At 49.7% G+C, this 18,726-nt stretch overlaps 1 protein-coding gene across 1 annotated transcript in view; it reads left to right on the top strand.

Moving 5' to 3' along the window:
* Positions 1 to 17,247: 17,247 nt before the first annotated feature.
* LOC137424530 (endothelin-converting enzyme 1) overlaps positions 17,248 to 18,726 on the top strand; it is an 88,092-nt gene continuing 86,613 nt past the window's right edge. The window contains exon 1 of the mRNA XM_068112069.2: positions 17,248 to 17,472. Within this exon, the coding sequence (XP_067968170.2) occupies positions 17,434 to 17,472 (39 nt within the window). The 5' untranslated portion in view covers positions 17,248 to 17,433. The remainder of the gene's footprint in view (positions 17,473 to 18,726) is intronic.

Genomic DNA, 18,726 nt, shown 5'->3' with positions numbered 1-18,726 from the left:
GATAAAGCTAACTCCAAGGGCCTCTCACTCACTCACCGCACAGGTTGGTGGTCTTTCCGTCTTCTACCGACTCCTTTCTGGCCTTGCCCTCCCAGCTCTCTCTGGGCTCTGTCCCGCAAATATTCCTACAGGTCGCACAAGATCTGCCTGCAACCCTCTTATGGTTAAACTGCCAAAATCAAGACTCTCTGCTCACCTTCACTCCTTCATTCCTCTTTTCTCTCACCTCTGGAACAAACTCCCTCACTCTCTTCAATCCCACTCCACCCTCCAGGTCTTTAAAACAGCTGTTCACCACCATCTCTTATCTTCCCCCATCCAAAACCTTGATCTTTTCTATCCCCGATAATTTCACCCCAATTCCACTTTTTGAAATACCAACTTCTGTCCTGGAAGTCCTTGGTGTCCTTGTGTTTTATACTTCTCCCACCCCCACCCCCCTTCCCACGCCTCCTCCCCCCAAGCCCTCTCCCGCCCACACATCGCCCAGACATCTCCCTGCTCTTAAATGTTGTGTGCTCTCAAGTGTTTGTGTGCTTCCCATTCTCTTGTCTTCCGCTCCCTCTTTTTATACATTTTGTTTGTCTGGTTGATTTGTTTGTGAAGTAAATGTCAGCTCTTTCACGAGCCTCGATTCAGTATACAAAAAAAATCAAAAAATCAGGAGGAATCCAAGTAGACAAAGATGGAGTATCAGGAGGAACCCAAGTAAACAAAGATGGAGTATCAGGAGGGACCCAAGTAGACAAAGATGGAGTATCAGGAGAAACACAAGTAGACAAAGATGGAGTATCAGGAGGAACCCAAGTAGACAAAGATGGAGTATCAGGAGGAACCCAAGTAAACAAAGATGGAGTATCAGGAGGAACCCAAGTAGACCAAGATGGAGTATCAGGAGGAACCCAAGTAGACAAAGATGGAGTATCAGGAGGAACCCAAGTAAACAAAGATGGAGTATCAAGAGGAACCCAAGTCGACAAAGATAGAGTATCAGGAGGAACCCAAGTAGACAAAGATGGAGTATCAGGGGAAACCCAAGTAGACAAAGATGGAGTATCAGGAGAAACCCAAGAAACAAAGATGGAGTATCAGGAGGAACACAAGTAAACAAAGATGGAGTATCAAGAGGAATGCAAGTCGACAAAGATGGAGTATCAGGAGCAACCCAAGTAAACAAAGATGGAGTATCAAGAGGAAAGCAAGTCGACAAAGATGGAGTATCAGGAGGAACCCAAGTAGACAAAGATGGAGTATCAGGAGGAACCCAAGTAAACAAAGATGGAGTATCAGGAGGAACCCAAGTAAACAAAGATGGAGTATCAAGAGGAACCCAAGTCGACAAAGATGGAGTATCAGGAGGAACCCAAGTAGACAAAGATGGAGTATCAGGAGGAACCCAAGTAAACAAAGATGGAGTATCAGGAGGAACCCAAGTAGACCTAGATGGAGTATCAGGAGGAACCCAAGTAGACAAAGATGGAGTATCAGGAGAAACCCAAGCAAACAAAGATTGAGTATCAGGAGGAACCCAAGTAAACAAAGATGGAGTATCAGGAGAAACCCAAGTCGACAAAGATGGAGTATCAGGAGGAACCCAAGTAGACAAAGATGGATTATCAGGAGGAACCCAAGTAGACAAAGATCGAGTAACAGGAGAAACCCAAGTAAACAAAGATTGAGTATCAGGAGGAACCCAATTAAACAAAGATGGAGTATCAGGAGAAACCCAAGTCGACAAGGATGGATTATCAGGAGGAACCCAAGTAAACAAAGATGGAGTATCAGGAGGAATCCAAGTAGACAAAGATGGAGTATCAGGAGGAACCCAAGTAAACAAATATGGAGTATCAGGAGGAACCCAAGTAGACAAAGATGGAGTATCAGGAGGACCCCAAGTTGACAAAGATGGCGTATCAGGTGAAACCCAAGTAGACAAAGATGGAGTATCAGGAGGAACCCAAGTAAGCAAAGATGGAGTATCAAGAGGAACCCAAGTAGACAAAGATGGAGTATCAGGAGGAACCCAAGTAGACAAAGATGGAGTATCAGGAGGAACCCAAGTAGACAAAGATGGAGTATCAGGAGGAACCCAAGTAAACAAAGATGGAGTATCAGGAGGAACCTAAGTAGACAAAGATGGAGTATCAAGGGGAACCCAAGAAAACAAAGATGGAGTATCAAGAGGAACCCAAGTCGACAAATATGGAGTATCAGGAGGAACCCAAGTAGACAAAGATGGAGTATCAGGAGGAACCCAAGTAAACAAAGATGGAGTATCAGGAGGAACCCAAGTAGATAAAGATGGAGTATCAGGAGGAACCCAAGTAGACAAAGATGGAGTATCAGGAGAAACCCAAGTAAACAAAGATTGAATATCAGGAGGAACCCAAGTAAACAAAGATGGAGTATCAGGAGAAACCCAAGTCGACAAAGATGGAGAATCAGGAGGAACCCAAGAAGACAAAGATGGAGTATCAGGAGGAACCTAAGTAGACAAAGATGGAGTATCAGGAGGAACCCAATTAAACAAAGATGGAGTGCCAGGAGGAATCCAAGTAGACAAAGATGGAGTATCAGGAGGAACCCAAGTAGACAAAGATGGAGTATCAGGAGGAAACCAAGTGGACAAAGATGGAGTATCAGGAGGAACCCAAGTAGACAAAGATGGAGTATCAGGAGGAACACAAGTAAACAAAGATGGAGTATTAGGAGGAACCCAAGTGGACAAAGATGGAGTATCAGGAGGAACCTGGATAGCATTTAGGTTTTGACTGCTACTCCTCTACATTCAAACCCATCCAGACGCAGTCAGGTGAACCTTAAAATACTACTTGCAAGATTCACTCCTCCGTGGACAAAAAAGAAAGGAAATGAGAGATGGAGGCCATGAAGAAACAAAGCACACCGACAGAAAACACACACACACACACTGTAGGATCGGCTGAGAACATGAAAAGGTCAACACACCACAGAATGCAATTTTAATTTTTTTGTAGACAATCAAGGCTCGTGGAAGAAGTTGTTTTAGATCTGATTTTGGTGGAAGGAAAACTGGATTTTAGTGGAAGGAAGGAAAACTGGAAAATTGGAAGGAGGAGGGATGGGGTGGGTGGGGTTATCGAGGGTAGAAAAGATCAAGGTTTTGGATTGGGGACGATCTGAGATGGTGGTGAACAGCTGTTTTGAAGACCGGGAGGGAGGAAAGAGATTGAAGATATGGAAGTGGTTACACAGGTGGGGAAAAAAGAGGAACAAATGAGTGGAGGTGAGCAGTGATCCTGGATTTAGGTAGTTTTACCAGAAGGGGGTTGATGGTGGACCATGTGAACCCTGAAGAAACCTGGGGGAGGGGCGAAGGAGGGGGGGGACAAAGCAAGGAAAGAGCAGAGGGGTGCAAGACTAGAAAGGAGGAGGTAGAAAACAGAGAGACAACCGACCTGTCTGCGATGGCGGGGTGATAGACCCATATACCCAGCTTCATCATGGGATGAAGGCCAATTGGTTTCCACGGTGTCAAGTTGAACAAGGTGTGAGGCAGGGGAGCCAGCCCAGAGGGGAGAGTCCATCAAGCCGTGGATGAAGGCCTTTTCGGTGGATAGGAGTTCAGGTGTGCCAAGGAAGGACTTTGCACGACAGAAGATGCCTAGTTGGCGACTGGTTTGGAGGCTAATTTTGAAATGTGGTTCGCCCAAGAAAGATCATGTCTGATAGTGAGACCAAGAAGTTTGAATGACTGAACTTCCTCATGTCTGATAGTGAGACCAAGAAGTTTGAATGACTGAACCTCCTCATGTCTGATAGTGAGACCAAGAAGTTTGAATGACTGAACTTCCTCATGTCTGATACTGATAGTGAGACCAATAAGTTTGAATGACTGAACTTCCTCATGTCTGATGGTGAGACCAAAAAGTTTGAATGACTGAACTTCCTCATGTCTGATGGTGAGACCAAGAAGTTTGAATGACTGAACCTCCTCATGTCTGATAGTGAGAACAAGAACAAGAACATGTCTGATAGTGAGTTGAGATCTCGCGAGATCACGGCGAGGTCACGTCTTTTCGAAGCTGCTCCATGCGCTCACGCTCTCGAAGCTAAGTGATCTATCACAATCGTGTTTTTGTCGAGACTGTATCTATCTTTCGGTGTGTGTACCTATAGCGTATCTTTTGGAAAATTTTCGGTGCTAATTTTTCGTACATGTATACACAATCGTCGGTTAATGGTATCGAGTATTCTGCGGCCTAGTACTCGTAGGCTTAGACTACCGTACCGTCTCCGACCTTGTGGTTTCGTTTTTCTCTCAGCGATTCGTCGAATGCGCTGAAATTATTTTCGTTCTCTGTTTCATACCAGTCGTTCACCCCGTACCTCCTTGTTTAATATCTGTACTCACAAAAAAAAAAAAACCCCAAAAAAATATTTCCTTCCCAGGTCTTATTCGTTTATTTGTTGTTCTTTTTGTTCGTTCGTTCTTCGTTCGCGATCACGCGGTTAGAAATGTATAATCTCTCCCCTGAACAACTATTTTCTCTCATATATTATAACACCCTTTTCTTCTTTTCCTACAAAAGGATGCTTTCGTCTTGCTCACCAAATCTATTCATTCCAAAAAATATATATAATACCATCTCTTACAGTTCCTCCTTTCTACATTCCCTAAACTATCCAGAACTCCACCCCTCCTCCAGTGTCCTCAAACGTATTTTTGACTCGAAGGTCTCAAACTCATTTTGCAAAAAATGTTCGTTTCCCATGAATCGTACACTTTTCAAAATCCAATCTCACCCCTCCCCTCCAAATCCTCCCCATCACCCATCCCTTTCAAATCTCCCCCCTTGCCCCTTCAGTCCCCTCCCTCCTAAACTCCCCCCACACCCCTCCCCTCCGAGACTCTCCCTCGCTCCTCCCCTCCTAGACTCCCCTCTCACCCCTCCTCCTCAAAGCATCCTCCCTGCTTCTTCCCCCTTCCAACTTTCACCTTCATCTCCACAAACCTTCTGCCTCGCTCTTCCCCCTCCTCAAATAACACCTCACTGTGCCTCACCCAATCTCCATCAAACCTTTTGTCCGCCCCATTCTTCCCTTTCTCCAAGCTATTCTGAAATCTCTGACACACCTTCAACAGCTCTCCCTACCTCTTCCTCCTCTTCCACATCTTACCCTACCTCTCCCCCCCCCCTGTTCTGGACCCGATGCTCCCCCTTCCTCTTCTTTAACAGTATGGACCTCAAACATCCGGGGCCTTCGCTCAAACTTGACTGACCTCTCCATACAGGTTGCTTCTGACAAACCAGATGTGATCTGCTTAACAGAAACTTTCCTCCTTCATGATGTCTCTGATGCCTTGGTATCTCTCCCAGGTTACTCCCTCCTCCGGTATGATAGACCTGAGCCTCGTCCTGGAGGTGGGGTTGCTATCTTTATAAAAAACTCTCTTCTTCACTCGCCCTCCACTGCCCTCTCTCCACCTCACCCCAGGAATACCTTTGGCTACGGCTTCCCCTTCGCTCCCACCTTTTGTTCATATGTGTGTTGTACCGTCCACCAAACAGCGATGACTCCATCTACATCTCACTGTCTGAAAATATGGACCAACTTCTATCTACCCATCCCAACTCTCTCTTCCTCATATGTGGTGATTTCAATTGTCACCATGCCAGTTGGCTGGGTGTGGGTACCTCTCTCACCAGCCATGGCTCTTCAGCAAAGGACTTCTGCGACTCACTGGGACTGACACAATCTGTCAATTTCCCGACCCGGATCTCAGTCAACGGAGCATCTTCTCTTCTGGATTTGGTTATGACAAACTTCCCTGAAAATGTCTGCTGCTCTTCTTCTGCTCCAATCGGCTCATCTGATCATGTGCTTGTCAAAGTGGACATCTCTCTGACCATTCTCAGAGAGCCTCCTCAGCGTCGACGATTCACTCAGGCCAACTGGCACGGTCTTCAAGCAGCCATCAATCATCTGGACTGGTCTCCCATCTCTACCGCCTCTGACATCAACTCATCCTGGGAATTCTTTCAAAGTAAATTGCTCTCTCTCATGCACAGATTTATACCATCTCGTCTTCAGTTGTCATACCCTTCCTCCCGTCCATGGTACACGGAATCTTGTGGTGAGGCTGTTGCCCTGAAACAACTTGCTTTCGTCTCCTGGAAAGCATATCCAACGGAAGGAAATCTCATTTCCTTTCACAAAGCCCGAAACAAGTGTGTGTCCACCCTCAGGAGAGCCAGGAAACAATATCTCACCATTCTCAAGACCGAACTCTCTTATCTGTCTCCTTCTTCCAAATCCTGGTGGCATCTGGTCAAATCTGTTTCTGGTGTTTGTTCCCCCTCCATCCCCTCCCTCACCTCAAACGGCTTAACGGCTGACTCCGCACGTGAAAAAGCTGAATGCCTCAACTCTGTGTTTGCCTCTAAATCTTGTGTCCCAAACCCATCCCTCTCTGTACCCACCGTACCCAGTCGTACCCAGCTGCTCCTGGACTCTGTGTCCTTTCCTCCTGACAAGGTGGAAAAGTTTCTGTCAACCCTCGACTCTGATTCTGCAACTGGTCCTGACGGCATCAGCCCACGGGTCCTAAAATCATGTTCTTCTGCTCTTTCACTCCCTCTTTCTGTTCTCTTTACCCTCTCTTTTGCTCAAGGTCATCTGCCATCTGCTTGGAAATCAGCCAACATCACCGCTTTGCACAAAAAAGGTGCAAAAACAGATCCCAGCAACTACAGACCAATCAGCCTTCTCCCAATTATCAGCAAAGTCATGGAATCCATCATTGCTTCAGATATTAAATCCTTCCTCTTCTCCAATGGCTTGATCTCTGATCATCAATTTGGTTTCAGACCTGGTCACTCTACTCTGGACATGCTGCTTCTGCTTTCTCAACAATGGATGGAGGTCCTCAACGCCAAACAGGAAATTAGAGCTGTCTCCCTTGACATTTCACGTGCCTTCGATACGGTCTGGCACCCTGCTCTGCTCACCAAACTCTCCTCCTTTGGTATCCATGGAAATCTCCACGCATGGCTGGCGGACTTCCTCTCTGGTCGTAGTCAACGTGTGGCCCTGAATGGGTTTCTCTCATCTCCTCTTCCTGTTCAGGCTGGAGTTCCCCAAGGTAGTGTTCTGGGCCCTGTGCTTTTTCTGGTCTTCGTCAATGATCTCTCTGACTCTCTTGAAAATCCTCTCTATCTCTTTGCTGACGACTCTACTCTCTGTCGCTCCATTCCTCATCCCTCAGATCGGCAGTCTGCAGCCTCCTCACTCTCTGCAGACCTGGACAAAATCACAGACTGGTCAAACAAGTGGAACATGTCTTTCAATCCTGACAAATCTCACACTCTTACAATGTCTCTCCGAAAGGACCGACTGGACAACCCTCCCATCTACTTTCTCAACAATCCTCTCCAAGAAGTTCTGTCGCTCAAGCTTTTGTGTCTCACTATCTGCCATGATCTTTCTTGGGAAAACCACATTTCCAAGCTGGCCTCCAAAGCCAGTCGCCGACTGGGCATCCTCCGTCGTGCGAAGTCCTTCCTTGGCACACCTGAGCTCCTCACCACATACAAGGCTTTCATCCGCAGCTCAATGGAATACTGTTCCCCCCTCTGGGCTGGTGCTCCTGCCTCACACCTTGCTCGGCTTCACGCTGTTGAGGCCAAAGCTTTCAGAATCATTGGAATCTCCTGCGATGTAGTCAACACCGAGGGCCTTTCACTCACTCACCGCAGGCAGGTTGGTGGTCTTTCTGTCTTCTACCGACTCCTCTCCGGCCTTGCTCCCCCAGCTCTCTCTGTGCTCTGTCCCCCCAATATTCCTTCAGGTCGCACAAGATCTGCCTGCAACCCTCTTATGGTTAAACTGCCAAAGTCTAGGCTCGCTGCTCACCTTCACTCTTTCATTCCCCTTTTCTCCCGCCTCTGGAACAAACTCCCCCACTCCCTTCAATCCCACTCCTCCCTCCAGGTCTTTAAAACAGCTGTTCACCACCATCTCTTATCTTCCCCCATCGAAAACCTTGATCTTTTCTACCCCCGGTAATTCACCCCAGAGTCCTTGCAGTGTTCATATGTTTTATTCCTCTCCCACTTCCCCCCAAGTCCTCCCGATGTCCCTGCTCTCAAATGTTGTGTTTGTGTCCTTCCCCCTCTTCCCCCTCTCTTTTGTGTCCTTCCCCCTCTCTCCCCATCTTGTCTGCCGCTCCCCTTGTTTTTTGTGTTTTGTGTGTCGGTTTTGTGTGTGAGTTTTTTTTTTGTGTGATTAATGTTCGCTCTTTCACGAGCCTCGATCTTGTATACAAAAAAAAAAAAAAAGTTTGAATGAACCTCCTCATGTCTGATAGTGAGAACAACAAGTTTGAATGACTGAACTTCCTCATGTCTGATAGTGAGACCAATAAGTTTGAATGATTGAACTTCCTCATGTCTGATAGTGAGAACAAGAAGTTTGAATGACTGAACTTCCTCATGTCTGACAGTGAGACCAAGAAGTTTGAATGACTGAACTTCCTCATGTCTGATAGTGAGACCAATAAGTTTGAATGACTGAACCTCCTCATGTCTGATAGTGAGACCAAGAAGTTTGAATGACTGAACTTCCTCATGTCTGGCAGTGAGACCAAGAAGTTTGAATGACTGAACTCCCTCATGTCTAATAGTGAGACCAAGAAGTTTGAATGACTGAACTTCCTCATGTCTGATAGTGAGACCAAGAAGTTTGAATGACTGAACTTCCTCATGTCTGATAGTGAGACCAAGAAGTTTGAATGACTGAACCTCCTCATGTTTGATAGTGAGACCAAGAAGTTTGAATGACTGAACTTCCTCATGTCTGGCAGTGAGACCAAGAAGTTTGAATGACTGAACTTCCTCATGTCTGATAGTGAGACCAAGAAGTTTGAATGACTGAACTTCCTCATGTCTGACAGTGAGAACAACAAGTTTGAATGACTGAACTCCCTCAAGAGGATTGTTAAGGTAGCTAGGAGGGTTTTTGCAGTACGGTTCTTTCTGAGAGGAGAGAGAGAGAGAGAGAGAGAGAGAGTGTGTGTGTGTGTGTGTGTGTGTGTGTGTGTGTGTGTGTGTGTGTGTGTGTGTGTGTGTGTGTGTGTGAGTGTGATAGTGTGAGATTCTTCAGGATTAAATACATATTCCAGGTGTTTGACCGGTTTGTGATTTTGTCAAGGTCTGAGGAGAGGGAAGAGGCTGCAGCCTGTCTGTCAGAAGGATGAGGGATATCACGGCAAAGAGTGGATTCGTCAGTAAAGAGATAAAAAGGATTTTCCTGAGAGTCAGAAAGATCATTGATGAAGATCAGGACTAGGACTGGACCCAGAACACTACGTTGGTGTCCTCCAGCCTTGACAGGGAGAAGATTGAAGGATTCCGTTGAGAGCCACATGTTGGCTTCGAGAATATAGGAAGTTAGTTATCCAAGAGTGGAGTTGGTCTTGGATGCCATAGAAAGAGACTTTGGAAAGTAAAGCACGATGCCAGACTGCATCGAAATCATGGGAAGATGAAGACAAAAGACAGCTGACAAGATAGCCTATAGGAATGCGCACTCACCTGTAAGTTCTCCAGCCTGGGTTTGAATGTCAGTCCAGCCATGAACTGTCATCCTGGTGTTTTGCAGAACACACATATACATACACACACACACACACACACACACACACACACACACACACACACACACACACACACACACACACACACACACACACACACACACTATACCTGGTGTTGACCTCATGGTTAGAGCGGCGGGCTTGGGATCCTAAGGTCCTGAATTCGAATCCCGTTGAATTATCGCCAGGTGGGTTTGACAAAATGGTGATTTCCGAGGTCGGCAAAATGACAACCAGATAACTGGTTATAGAGGCAGATCAGCAGCAGAGGTGCCCACTGAAAAACTGGTTATAGAGAGGCAGATCAGCAGCAGAGGTGCCCACTGAAAATGATGCAACCAGCAGCAGGGTGGCTGCACACAAACCACCACCACCACCACTTGGAGTAATTGCTATGCTGTACGGCTCTGGATCCTTTGGTTCATCCATTTGGACATTAAACACCCACTAATATAAATTGGGTGTTATAGCTATTTGTGTTACATAGCACTTGATTACATAACGTAATGCTTCATTGCATAACCCCCTGTCATTGCGTAAAGTAAAGTGACACTTTATTGTGTAACGTAATGTAACACTTGATTATGTAACGTAATGTAACACTTCATTGCATAACGTGATGCAACGCTTCATTATGTAAGGCTTGATTACCATGCGTTCTGACTGTCCGATTGGGAAGCGTGCATTGAAAGCTCTGTTAAAAATTGGACAGCACGATTATGAAACACACATTTAATTCATTATTAAAACTATCAACAGTACACGCCCTACGGGCAGGGCTTCAATTGGGTGGCCCAAATTAAAAGGCAAACAAGAAAAAGAGTAATCGGAGATTGCAAACCCTCGCCAGGATGTATTTTCAGTGCTTTATAAGGCTTTTGCGTTAAAACAAATATGGCGGCCGAACCACATGACCAATGACGTCATCATTATTTTTTTTCTAAACTAATTCATTCCTAGATTATGCTCAAGAAATTTCATCTTGATCGGATGAAGTTTTGTACTTGTCGAATTATGACGTCATAATGGAGGCCATGGGCCTAGAGAGTTAAAAATTGGGCACAGTCTATTCCAGGGCAAGTAGATTATGCTCAAGAAATTTCATCTTGATCAGATGGAATTTTGTACTTGTCAAATTATGACGTCATAATGGAGGCACCTATGACATCATTATTAACATATTTTATTCCCCATGGAGAGTTCTTTACAATGAACCATGTCTCAATTTTTTCTATTCAGCACTTACGGAGATATAGAGGTGCAAATTTTTTCGGTTTTTCCAAGATGGCGGCCGAACCACGTGACCGATGACGTCATCATTATTTTTATTCTCCACCAGTTTATGCCGACATGGCGCTCATGAAATTGCATCTGGATTGGATGAAGTTTTGTACTTGTTGAATTATCGAATTATGACATTGTAGCGGCTGCCGCTGAGTTTTCACAATCGCCTTGCACCTATCAAGGACGCGGAGCGATCACCATGCCGGGCTCGTCCAGGACGCCCAGGCTCGCCCTCAACTTGCCAGGCCGCAGCCAGGACGCTGGGCCACGCCCCCTGGCGCCGGGCCTGGGCAAAAACCCCCTGGCGGAATAGATATATATTGCTGACTGATAAACGGTTTTTGAGAGTGCCTGAGTGTTTGATTTCATTAAAGCAACTCAGATGAATTCTAGCTTTTTGTCGCGTCCATTCTTCCGATCGACGTGGGAGCCCCGGCTCCTTCATTGGTGACCTATCGACATGGACACGGCAGTCGCCCTTAAACTGCCTACCTTCTGGGAGGCTCACGCGGCGGTTTGTTTCGCACAGGCGGAGTCCCTGTTCGCCCTGCGAGGCATCACGGCCGACGACACCCGCTTCCACCATGTGGTAGCTGCGCTCGGGTCGGTTACCGCGGCCCGCGCCCTGAGCCTCCTCGAAAGCCCGCCAGCCGCTGACAAATACGGCGCGATTAAGAAGCTGCTCCTCGATGCTTTCGCCCTCCCATCGGCGGAACGCGCACGGCGCCTGCTCGATCTGCCTGAGCTCGGCGACACGCGCCCTTCCGAGCGCATGGACTACATGCTTTCACTGCTCGGTGAGCACTCTCCGGCATACCTGTTCCGGGAGCTGTTCTTCCGTCAGCTGCCTAACCCGGTACGCCTCGCCCTGGCAAGCACGACGATCACAGATCCCCGGGCCCTTGCCAGAGAAGCCGACAAGATCTCCGCCGCAGGACAGCGCATCGTAGCGGCGACATGGGACCCACCGCCGTCCGACGCAACACCCAGGGCGCCCGAGCACCCGGCACGGTCGACGGCCGAACTGCCGACGCCATTGGCGGCCGCTCTACCGAGCCGACCACCTCCGGCACGACGACCGAGGCCTCCACCTGACCAAGCGTGGTGTTACTATCATGCCAGGTTCGGACAGAAGGCCCGGACATGCCGACCCCCGTGCACCTTCGGCAGGCCGGGAAACGGCCGGGCCGGCGTTCATTACCAGCCATGAGCGCCGGCCACACGGGCAACTTACTGTTCATCACGGATAAAGCGTCCGGACGGCGCTTCCTGTGCGACACCGGCGCCCAACTGAGCGTCATACCCGCCTCTGACCAGGACAGGCAATCCGCGGTTTGCGGCCCCTCCTTAGTTGCGGCCAACGGATCGACTATCCGCACCTTCGGCCCGCGCAACGTCACCCTCTGCTTCGGCGGCCAACGCTTTGCTTGGACGTTTGTAACCGCCAACGTGCCCGTGGCTCTGCTAGGCGCCGACTTCCTCTGCGCACACGGACTGCTGGTGGACGTCCAACGGCGTCGTTTAATCAACGCTGAAACCTTCAGCTCCCTGGTATGCACATTGAGCAGCTCCGCGCCGACCGAGCTGGCATGCGCCATCCCGGCGGCGAACGAGTTTGCTCGCCTGCTCACGGAGTTCCCGGCCCTCACGCGGCCGACGTTTTCGGCCGTCGCAGTACGGCATGGGATCGAGCACCACATACCAACCACGGGCCCGCCGGTCTACGCCAGGGCCCGCCGCCTCGACCCAGCCAAGCTCGCCGTAGCGAAGGCCGAATTCGACGCGTTGGAGCACCTCGGCATCGTGCGGCGCTCCGATAGCGCGTGGGCCTCGCCACTGCACATCGTGCCAAAGCCGGGGGGTGGATGGCGCCCGTGTGGCGACTACCGCCGTCTCAATGACGCTACCACCCCCGACAGGTACCCGATCCCGCATATCCAAGACTTCTCCGCCCGTCTGGCGGGACGGGTCATTTTTTCGAAAATTGACCTCATACGGGGATATCACCAGGTACCTGTCAGGGCGGCCGACGTCCCTAAAACGGCAGTCATCACGCCGTTCGGCTTATTCGAATTCTTGCGGATGCCGTTTGGTCTCAAGAACGCGGCTCAGGCGTTCCAGCGCTTGATGGACGGCGTGCTGCGTGACCTGCCGTTCCTTTTCGTTTACCTGGACGACATCCTCGTCGCCAGCACGTCCCGGGCCGAGCACCTCCTCCACCTCCGGACACTGTTCGAGCGCCTCAGCGAGCACGGCCTCATCGTCAACCCGGCCAAATGCCACTTCGGCACGACGGCCGTTGATTTTTTGGGCCATCACATCACCAAGAATGGGGCCGTGCCGCTGCCAACCAAGGTCGAGGCCATCACCACGTTCCCGCGTCCCCGCACCATAAAGGCCCTGCAGGAATTCCTGGGAATGGTGAATTTTTATCACCGCTTCGTGCCCCGCGCTGCTCAGCTCATGCGGCCCCTCTACGAAGCCCTCCGGGGCATGCCGGCCAAGCACGACATCGCCTGGTCCGCAGCAATGGATGCGGCCTTCCAAGGCTCAAAGCGGGCCCTCGCCGACGCAACACTGCTCGCTCACCCGGTGCTCAACGCTCCCATCGCCCTCACCATGGATGCCTCCGACTACGCGGTGGGCGCCGTACATGAGCAATGGGTGAACGGGGTTTGGCAGCCACTCGCTTTTTTCAGCCGGCAGCTCCGGCCGAACGAGCTCAAATACAGCACGTTTGACCGGGAGCTCCTCGGTCTACACCTGGCCGTCCGCCATTTCCGCCACCTCCTGGAGGGCCGACCTTTCACGGCGTTCGTCGACCACAAGCCGTTGGTTTACGCCATGGCCAAGGTCACGGAGCCATGGTCGGCCCGCCAACAGCGCCACCTCTCCGCCGTGTCGGAGTTTACCACGGACATCCGGCACGTCGCCGGCAAAAACAACGCCGTGGCCGACTGTCTTTCCCGGGCCAGCGCGAACGCGGTCCACCTGGGCGTGGATTTTGCGCTTATGGTGGCGGACCAAACCACCGACACCACGGTGCAAGCCCTCCGGGCGGCGGACACGGGCCTCCGCCTGGCCGACATCCCCTGCGCGGACACTGTCCTGCTCTGCGACGTCTCCCAAGGCCAGCCTCGCCCCATCGTGCCCGTCGCCTGGCAACGCCGCATCTTCGCCTCCCTCCACGGCCTTTCCCACCCGGGCCGGAAAGCTTCCCAGAAGCTGGTGTCGGCGCGTTTCGTCTGGCACGGCCTTCGTCGGGACGTCCGCGATTGGACCAGCGCCTGCACGGCCTGCCAACGGGCCAAGGTCCACCGACACACCCAGGCCCCGCTGGCACCTTTCACCGTGCCCGAACGACGTTTCGACCACGTCAACGTGGATCTGGTGGGCCCCCTCCCCCCGTCACGGGGGTTCACACACCTGCTCACCATGGTGGACAGGACCACCAGGTGGCCGGAGGCCGTTCCCCTCGTCTCCACCACCACCGCCGACGTGGCGCAGGCTTTCATCGCCACCTGGGTCGCCCGCTTCGGCGCACCGGCGGACATCTCGTCAGACCGCGGTCCACAGTTCACCTCCGAGCTGTGGGGCGCGGTCGCCCGCAACCTGGGGATCAAGCTCCACCGTACTACGGCCTACCACCCCCAAGCAAACGGGTTGTGCGAGCGATTCCACCGCTCCATGAAGGCCGCGCTCATGGCCGGCCTTCAAGACGTCGGGTGGGCCGACCGGCTGCCGTGGGTCCTTTTGGGCCTTCGCACGGCCCCCAAGGAGGACCTCCAGGCATCCACCGCCGAGCTTGTCTATGGCCAGGTGCTACGCGTCCCGGGCGAATTTGTGCCCGACGCTACCAGTCCCTGGTCCGCAGCTCACCAGCGCTCGGACCTCCAGGAGGCCGCCCGACGGTTTGCCCCCGTGCCAACATCCCACCACGGTGACCCCCAGTCCTACGTCCCCCCAGCACTCCGCACAGCGGAGTATGTTTTTGTGCGTCACGACGCACATCGGTGGCCGCTCCAGCCGCCGTACGACGGGCCCTTCCGGGTGCTGCGACGGGACGACAAGTCGTTCGTCATCGACATCGGCGGCAGGTCGGACCGGATTGCTGTGGACCGCCTCAAGCCGGCGCACGTGGACGTCGACCACCCACCACGGGTGGCCCTTCCGCCGCGGCGAGGCCGTCCCCCGTCCACGGTGCCCCCCACTCGACCGCCCACCACCTCACCGGACCCCCTCCCACGACCCGCCAGGGGTCGCTTCGGCCGGGTCATCAGGACCCCCCTCAAATTGACCCTGCCGGTGCAAGTCGATTCTGGGGGGACGTGTGTAGCGGCTGCCGCTGAGTTTTCACAATCGCCTTGCACCTATCAAGGACGCGGAGCGATCACCATGCCGGGCTCGTCCAGGACGCCCAGGCTCGCCCTCAACTTGCCAGGCCGCAGCCAGGACGCTGGGCCACGTCCCCTGGCGCCGGGCCTGGGCAAACCCCCTGGCGGAATAGATATATATTGCTGACTGATAAACGGTTTTTGAGAGTGCCTGAGTGTTTGATTTCATTAAAGCAACTCAGATGAATTCTAGCTTTTTGTCGCGTCCATTCTTCCGATCGACGTGGGAGCCCCGGCTCCTTCAACATCATAATGGAGGCCTTGGGCCTAGAGAGTCAAAAATTGGGCACAGTCTATTCCAGGGCAAGAAAATTATGTGTGTAAAGTATGGCGATTCTACGTGTAATGGTGTAGACATAGTACTGCGCACAGACAGACAAACAGACAGATGAAAAATCGGTCAGAGACCGAGGAGTTGCCGGAATGTACTTTTCTATCGGACATTTTGGACAAATATGTTGGCCGAACAACGTGACCGATGACGTCATCATTATTTGTTTACTGTCGTCTATTTTGTCATCATTATCTAAACTAATTTTTTCCGCGATTATGCTCAATAAATTTCATCTTGATCGGATGAAGTTTTGTACTTGTCGAATTATGACATCATCATTAACTTATTTTATTCCCCATGGAGAGTTCTTTACAATGAGCCATGTCTGAATTTTTTCTATTCAGCACTTTCGGAGATATAGAGGTGCAAAGCTTTTCGGTTTTTCCAAGATGGCGGCCGAACCACGTGACCGATGACGTCATCAATTGGGCACAGTCTATTCCAGGGCAAGACAAATATGCGTGCAAAGTTTGGCGATTCTACGTGCAACGGTGTAGACGTAGTGCTGCGCACAGACAAACAGACTGACAGACAAAAAAAACAGACAAACCAACCGATCAACATACTTGCCGGAATCTTTTCCAGCAAGTAACAAACAAACAAAGGGACTCAAATACAATACTCTCTCCTCTGGCGAGGGTAAATATCAGAAATTGAAGGCTTTTATTATTTTAAACGATTTATATAAACATCCATTAAATCATATCACACACAAATCATCAAAATCTAATCAGTATTTGTAGAATTTCAATAAAAGCCACATCAATGTTAATATCGGTAAATATTATTCCATCGTGTTTGGAAAAACTGGAAAATTGGAAAATTGGAAAAATTGGGGGGAAAAAATGGAAAAACAATATAGCCTATTTTACTCCAGGGGGTCCCAGGATTACCCACCCAAAATTTCGTTGCGATCGGTTCAGCCGTTTTTGCGGTACCTGGGAACAGACAGACAGACATTTGGTGAATTATCGGAAGATATTAGCGCGACACCTTTCACCATGTGACGTGTGGATCCTGTAAACACACACATGATTGACTCACGCATGAAGAGAAAGGTGAATAGCGACACCACTCTGCATCTGCCACTGGACCTGGACTGCATCCAATATCATACTCAGCATGTCATTTACCATCGAAAATCCGAAGGGGGAGGGGGAGGGGCACCTCCTGAACCTCCCCCCCACTCCTGGATCCGCCTGTGCGCCCACCTTTGGTGGCGGAGGTAATGATGATTGTCACCAGTGGATGAAAAGGTGAATCATTGGTTCGGTCAAGACATTCCTCCAGACGTAGGAGCATCATTCATTCCACAGCGATTTGGATCGAAGAGACAGATTCGGGTGGGGGGATGGTTAATATGACGTCATCCACTGGCGTCTCGAATGTGTTCTGATCGGGGTAAAGTATGATCGGATAAGAGATTAAGGGACAAATTGGGAAAGGCGTCAACAATGAGGCAGAAGAGTAGAGTGGGGGTGATGATGGGAAGTCTAAGGTTCGGGTTGAGGGCGGAGTCAAGATTGTGGAGGTGAGACGTTCGGAGGGTGTGGGAGGAGCCTCGTAACCCTTCCCACACGCCCCTCCGCTGGTTCTCCTCAGGAAGAGAGTGAGGCAGGGGCTTTAGTAATGTAAGAGGCAGTGAGAGCAAAATAAAATGTTTAAAAGGAGTAAAGGAAGGAAGGAAAGACGTGATAAAGAGGCGGGCACAAGTAAATGGGCGTGTCTTCGGGTGACAAGAGCGTGAGTCGAACGAGTGAAGATAAACGCGCGAAGTTAGCGCCATGGGGAGGAAGAGAGTCCTGTACGTCCATCTTCCTGAGGTAAGTTCGAGTCCGTGGAATGTACGTCGATGATGACGTCATGACGTTATTATGGAGTACGTTTGGACTTTGGTTTGCAGGAAAAGAAGAATGAATGAAATATCTATGTGTCGCTCATTAATACCAAGGCCTATTGTTAATTTAATTATAATATTAGTTGTAATAAAGTGCGTACGTACTTTAATGTCGATCCCAGTTCGCTTTTATAATGATGCGGTATCCCAGTCCACTTGATGCACACGGCACGTGTAAGCAGCAAATTGTGACCCACATACATGGGTACACCCTCTTCGCTCGACGTTTCGTGTTTTGCGGAGTTATTTGGAGTCTTCTGACCGACTCACTCTGCGAATGCGTCCATTCTGTGCGGCCACCGAACCACTCGTGTCACGTGACGTGCTCACCATGGCAACACGTGCTGCTGTTGGGTAGGTCATTGGGCCAAAAGCGGTTGTGGTGAGGAGGTGTTTGTTTGTTCGATGTTATACCGTGATATTTTCCACACTTCTTGAACTACTCTGGCAAGGTGTCAGTAATATCCATAGGTGTACCTGGATTACTTTGGTTGGCAAATTGATCATGTTCACTTGTCAATTGTTCAGAATGGGTCACAGGTGTGCATATACCTATATCCCATACACTGATACCTATAGCATACCTATACATACCTATAGGTATGAATATATATATATATATATATATATATATATATATATATATATATATATATATAATATATTCATCATATGGATACCTATAGCCCATACACTGATACCTATGGCACACCTATACATACCTATAGGTATGAATATATATATATATATATATATATATATATATATATATATATATATATATTCATCGTATGGATACCTATAGCCCATACAAGAGTATATTTCCACTATGGAACTACTTTTGTGCATTTTACTCTCTCTCTATTATGAAATAGCTATTTATGAAATATTATGAGAAATATGAATCTATTATGAAATAGATTATGAAATAATCTATTATGAAATAATCTATTATGAAATATTATGAGCCTGGTGTTGGCTTAGCGGTTAGGGTGCCGGCTTGGGATCCTAGGATTCTGGGTTTGAATCCCGGTCGATCACTGAATTAACACCAGGGGGGTTGACTCAGCCTGCCGGCTTGGGATCCTAGGATTCTGGGTTTGAATCCCGGTCGATCACTGAATTAACACCAGGGGGGTTGACTCAGCCTGTCATCCTTCCGAGGTCAGCAAATTGAGTA

The sequence above is a fragment of the Myxine glutinosa genome, chromosome 4, assembly GCF_964187855.1.
Source record: "Myxine glutinosa chromosome 4, kmMyxGlut1.1, whole genome shotgun sequence".
Lineage (NCBI taxonomy): Eukaryota > Metazoa > Chordata > Myxini > Myxiniformes > Myxinidae > Myxine > Myxine glutinosa.
This window is presented reverse-complemented; position numbering and strand designations above follow the sequence as displayed.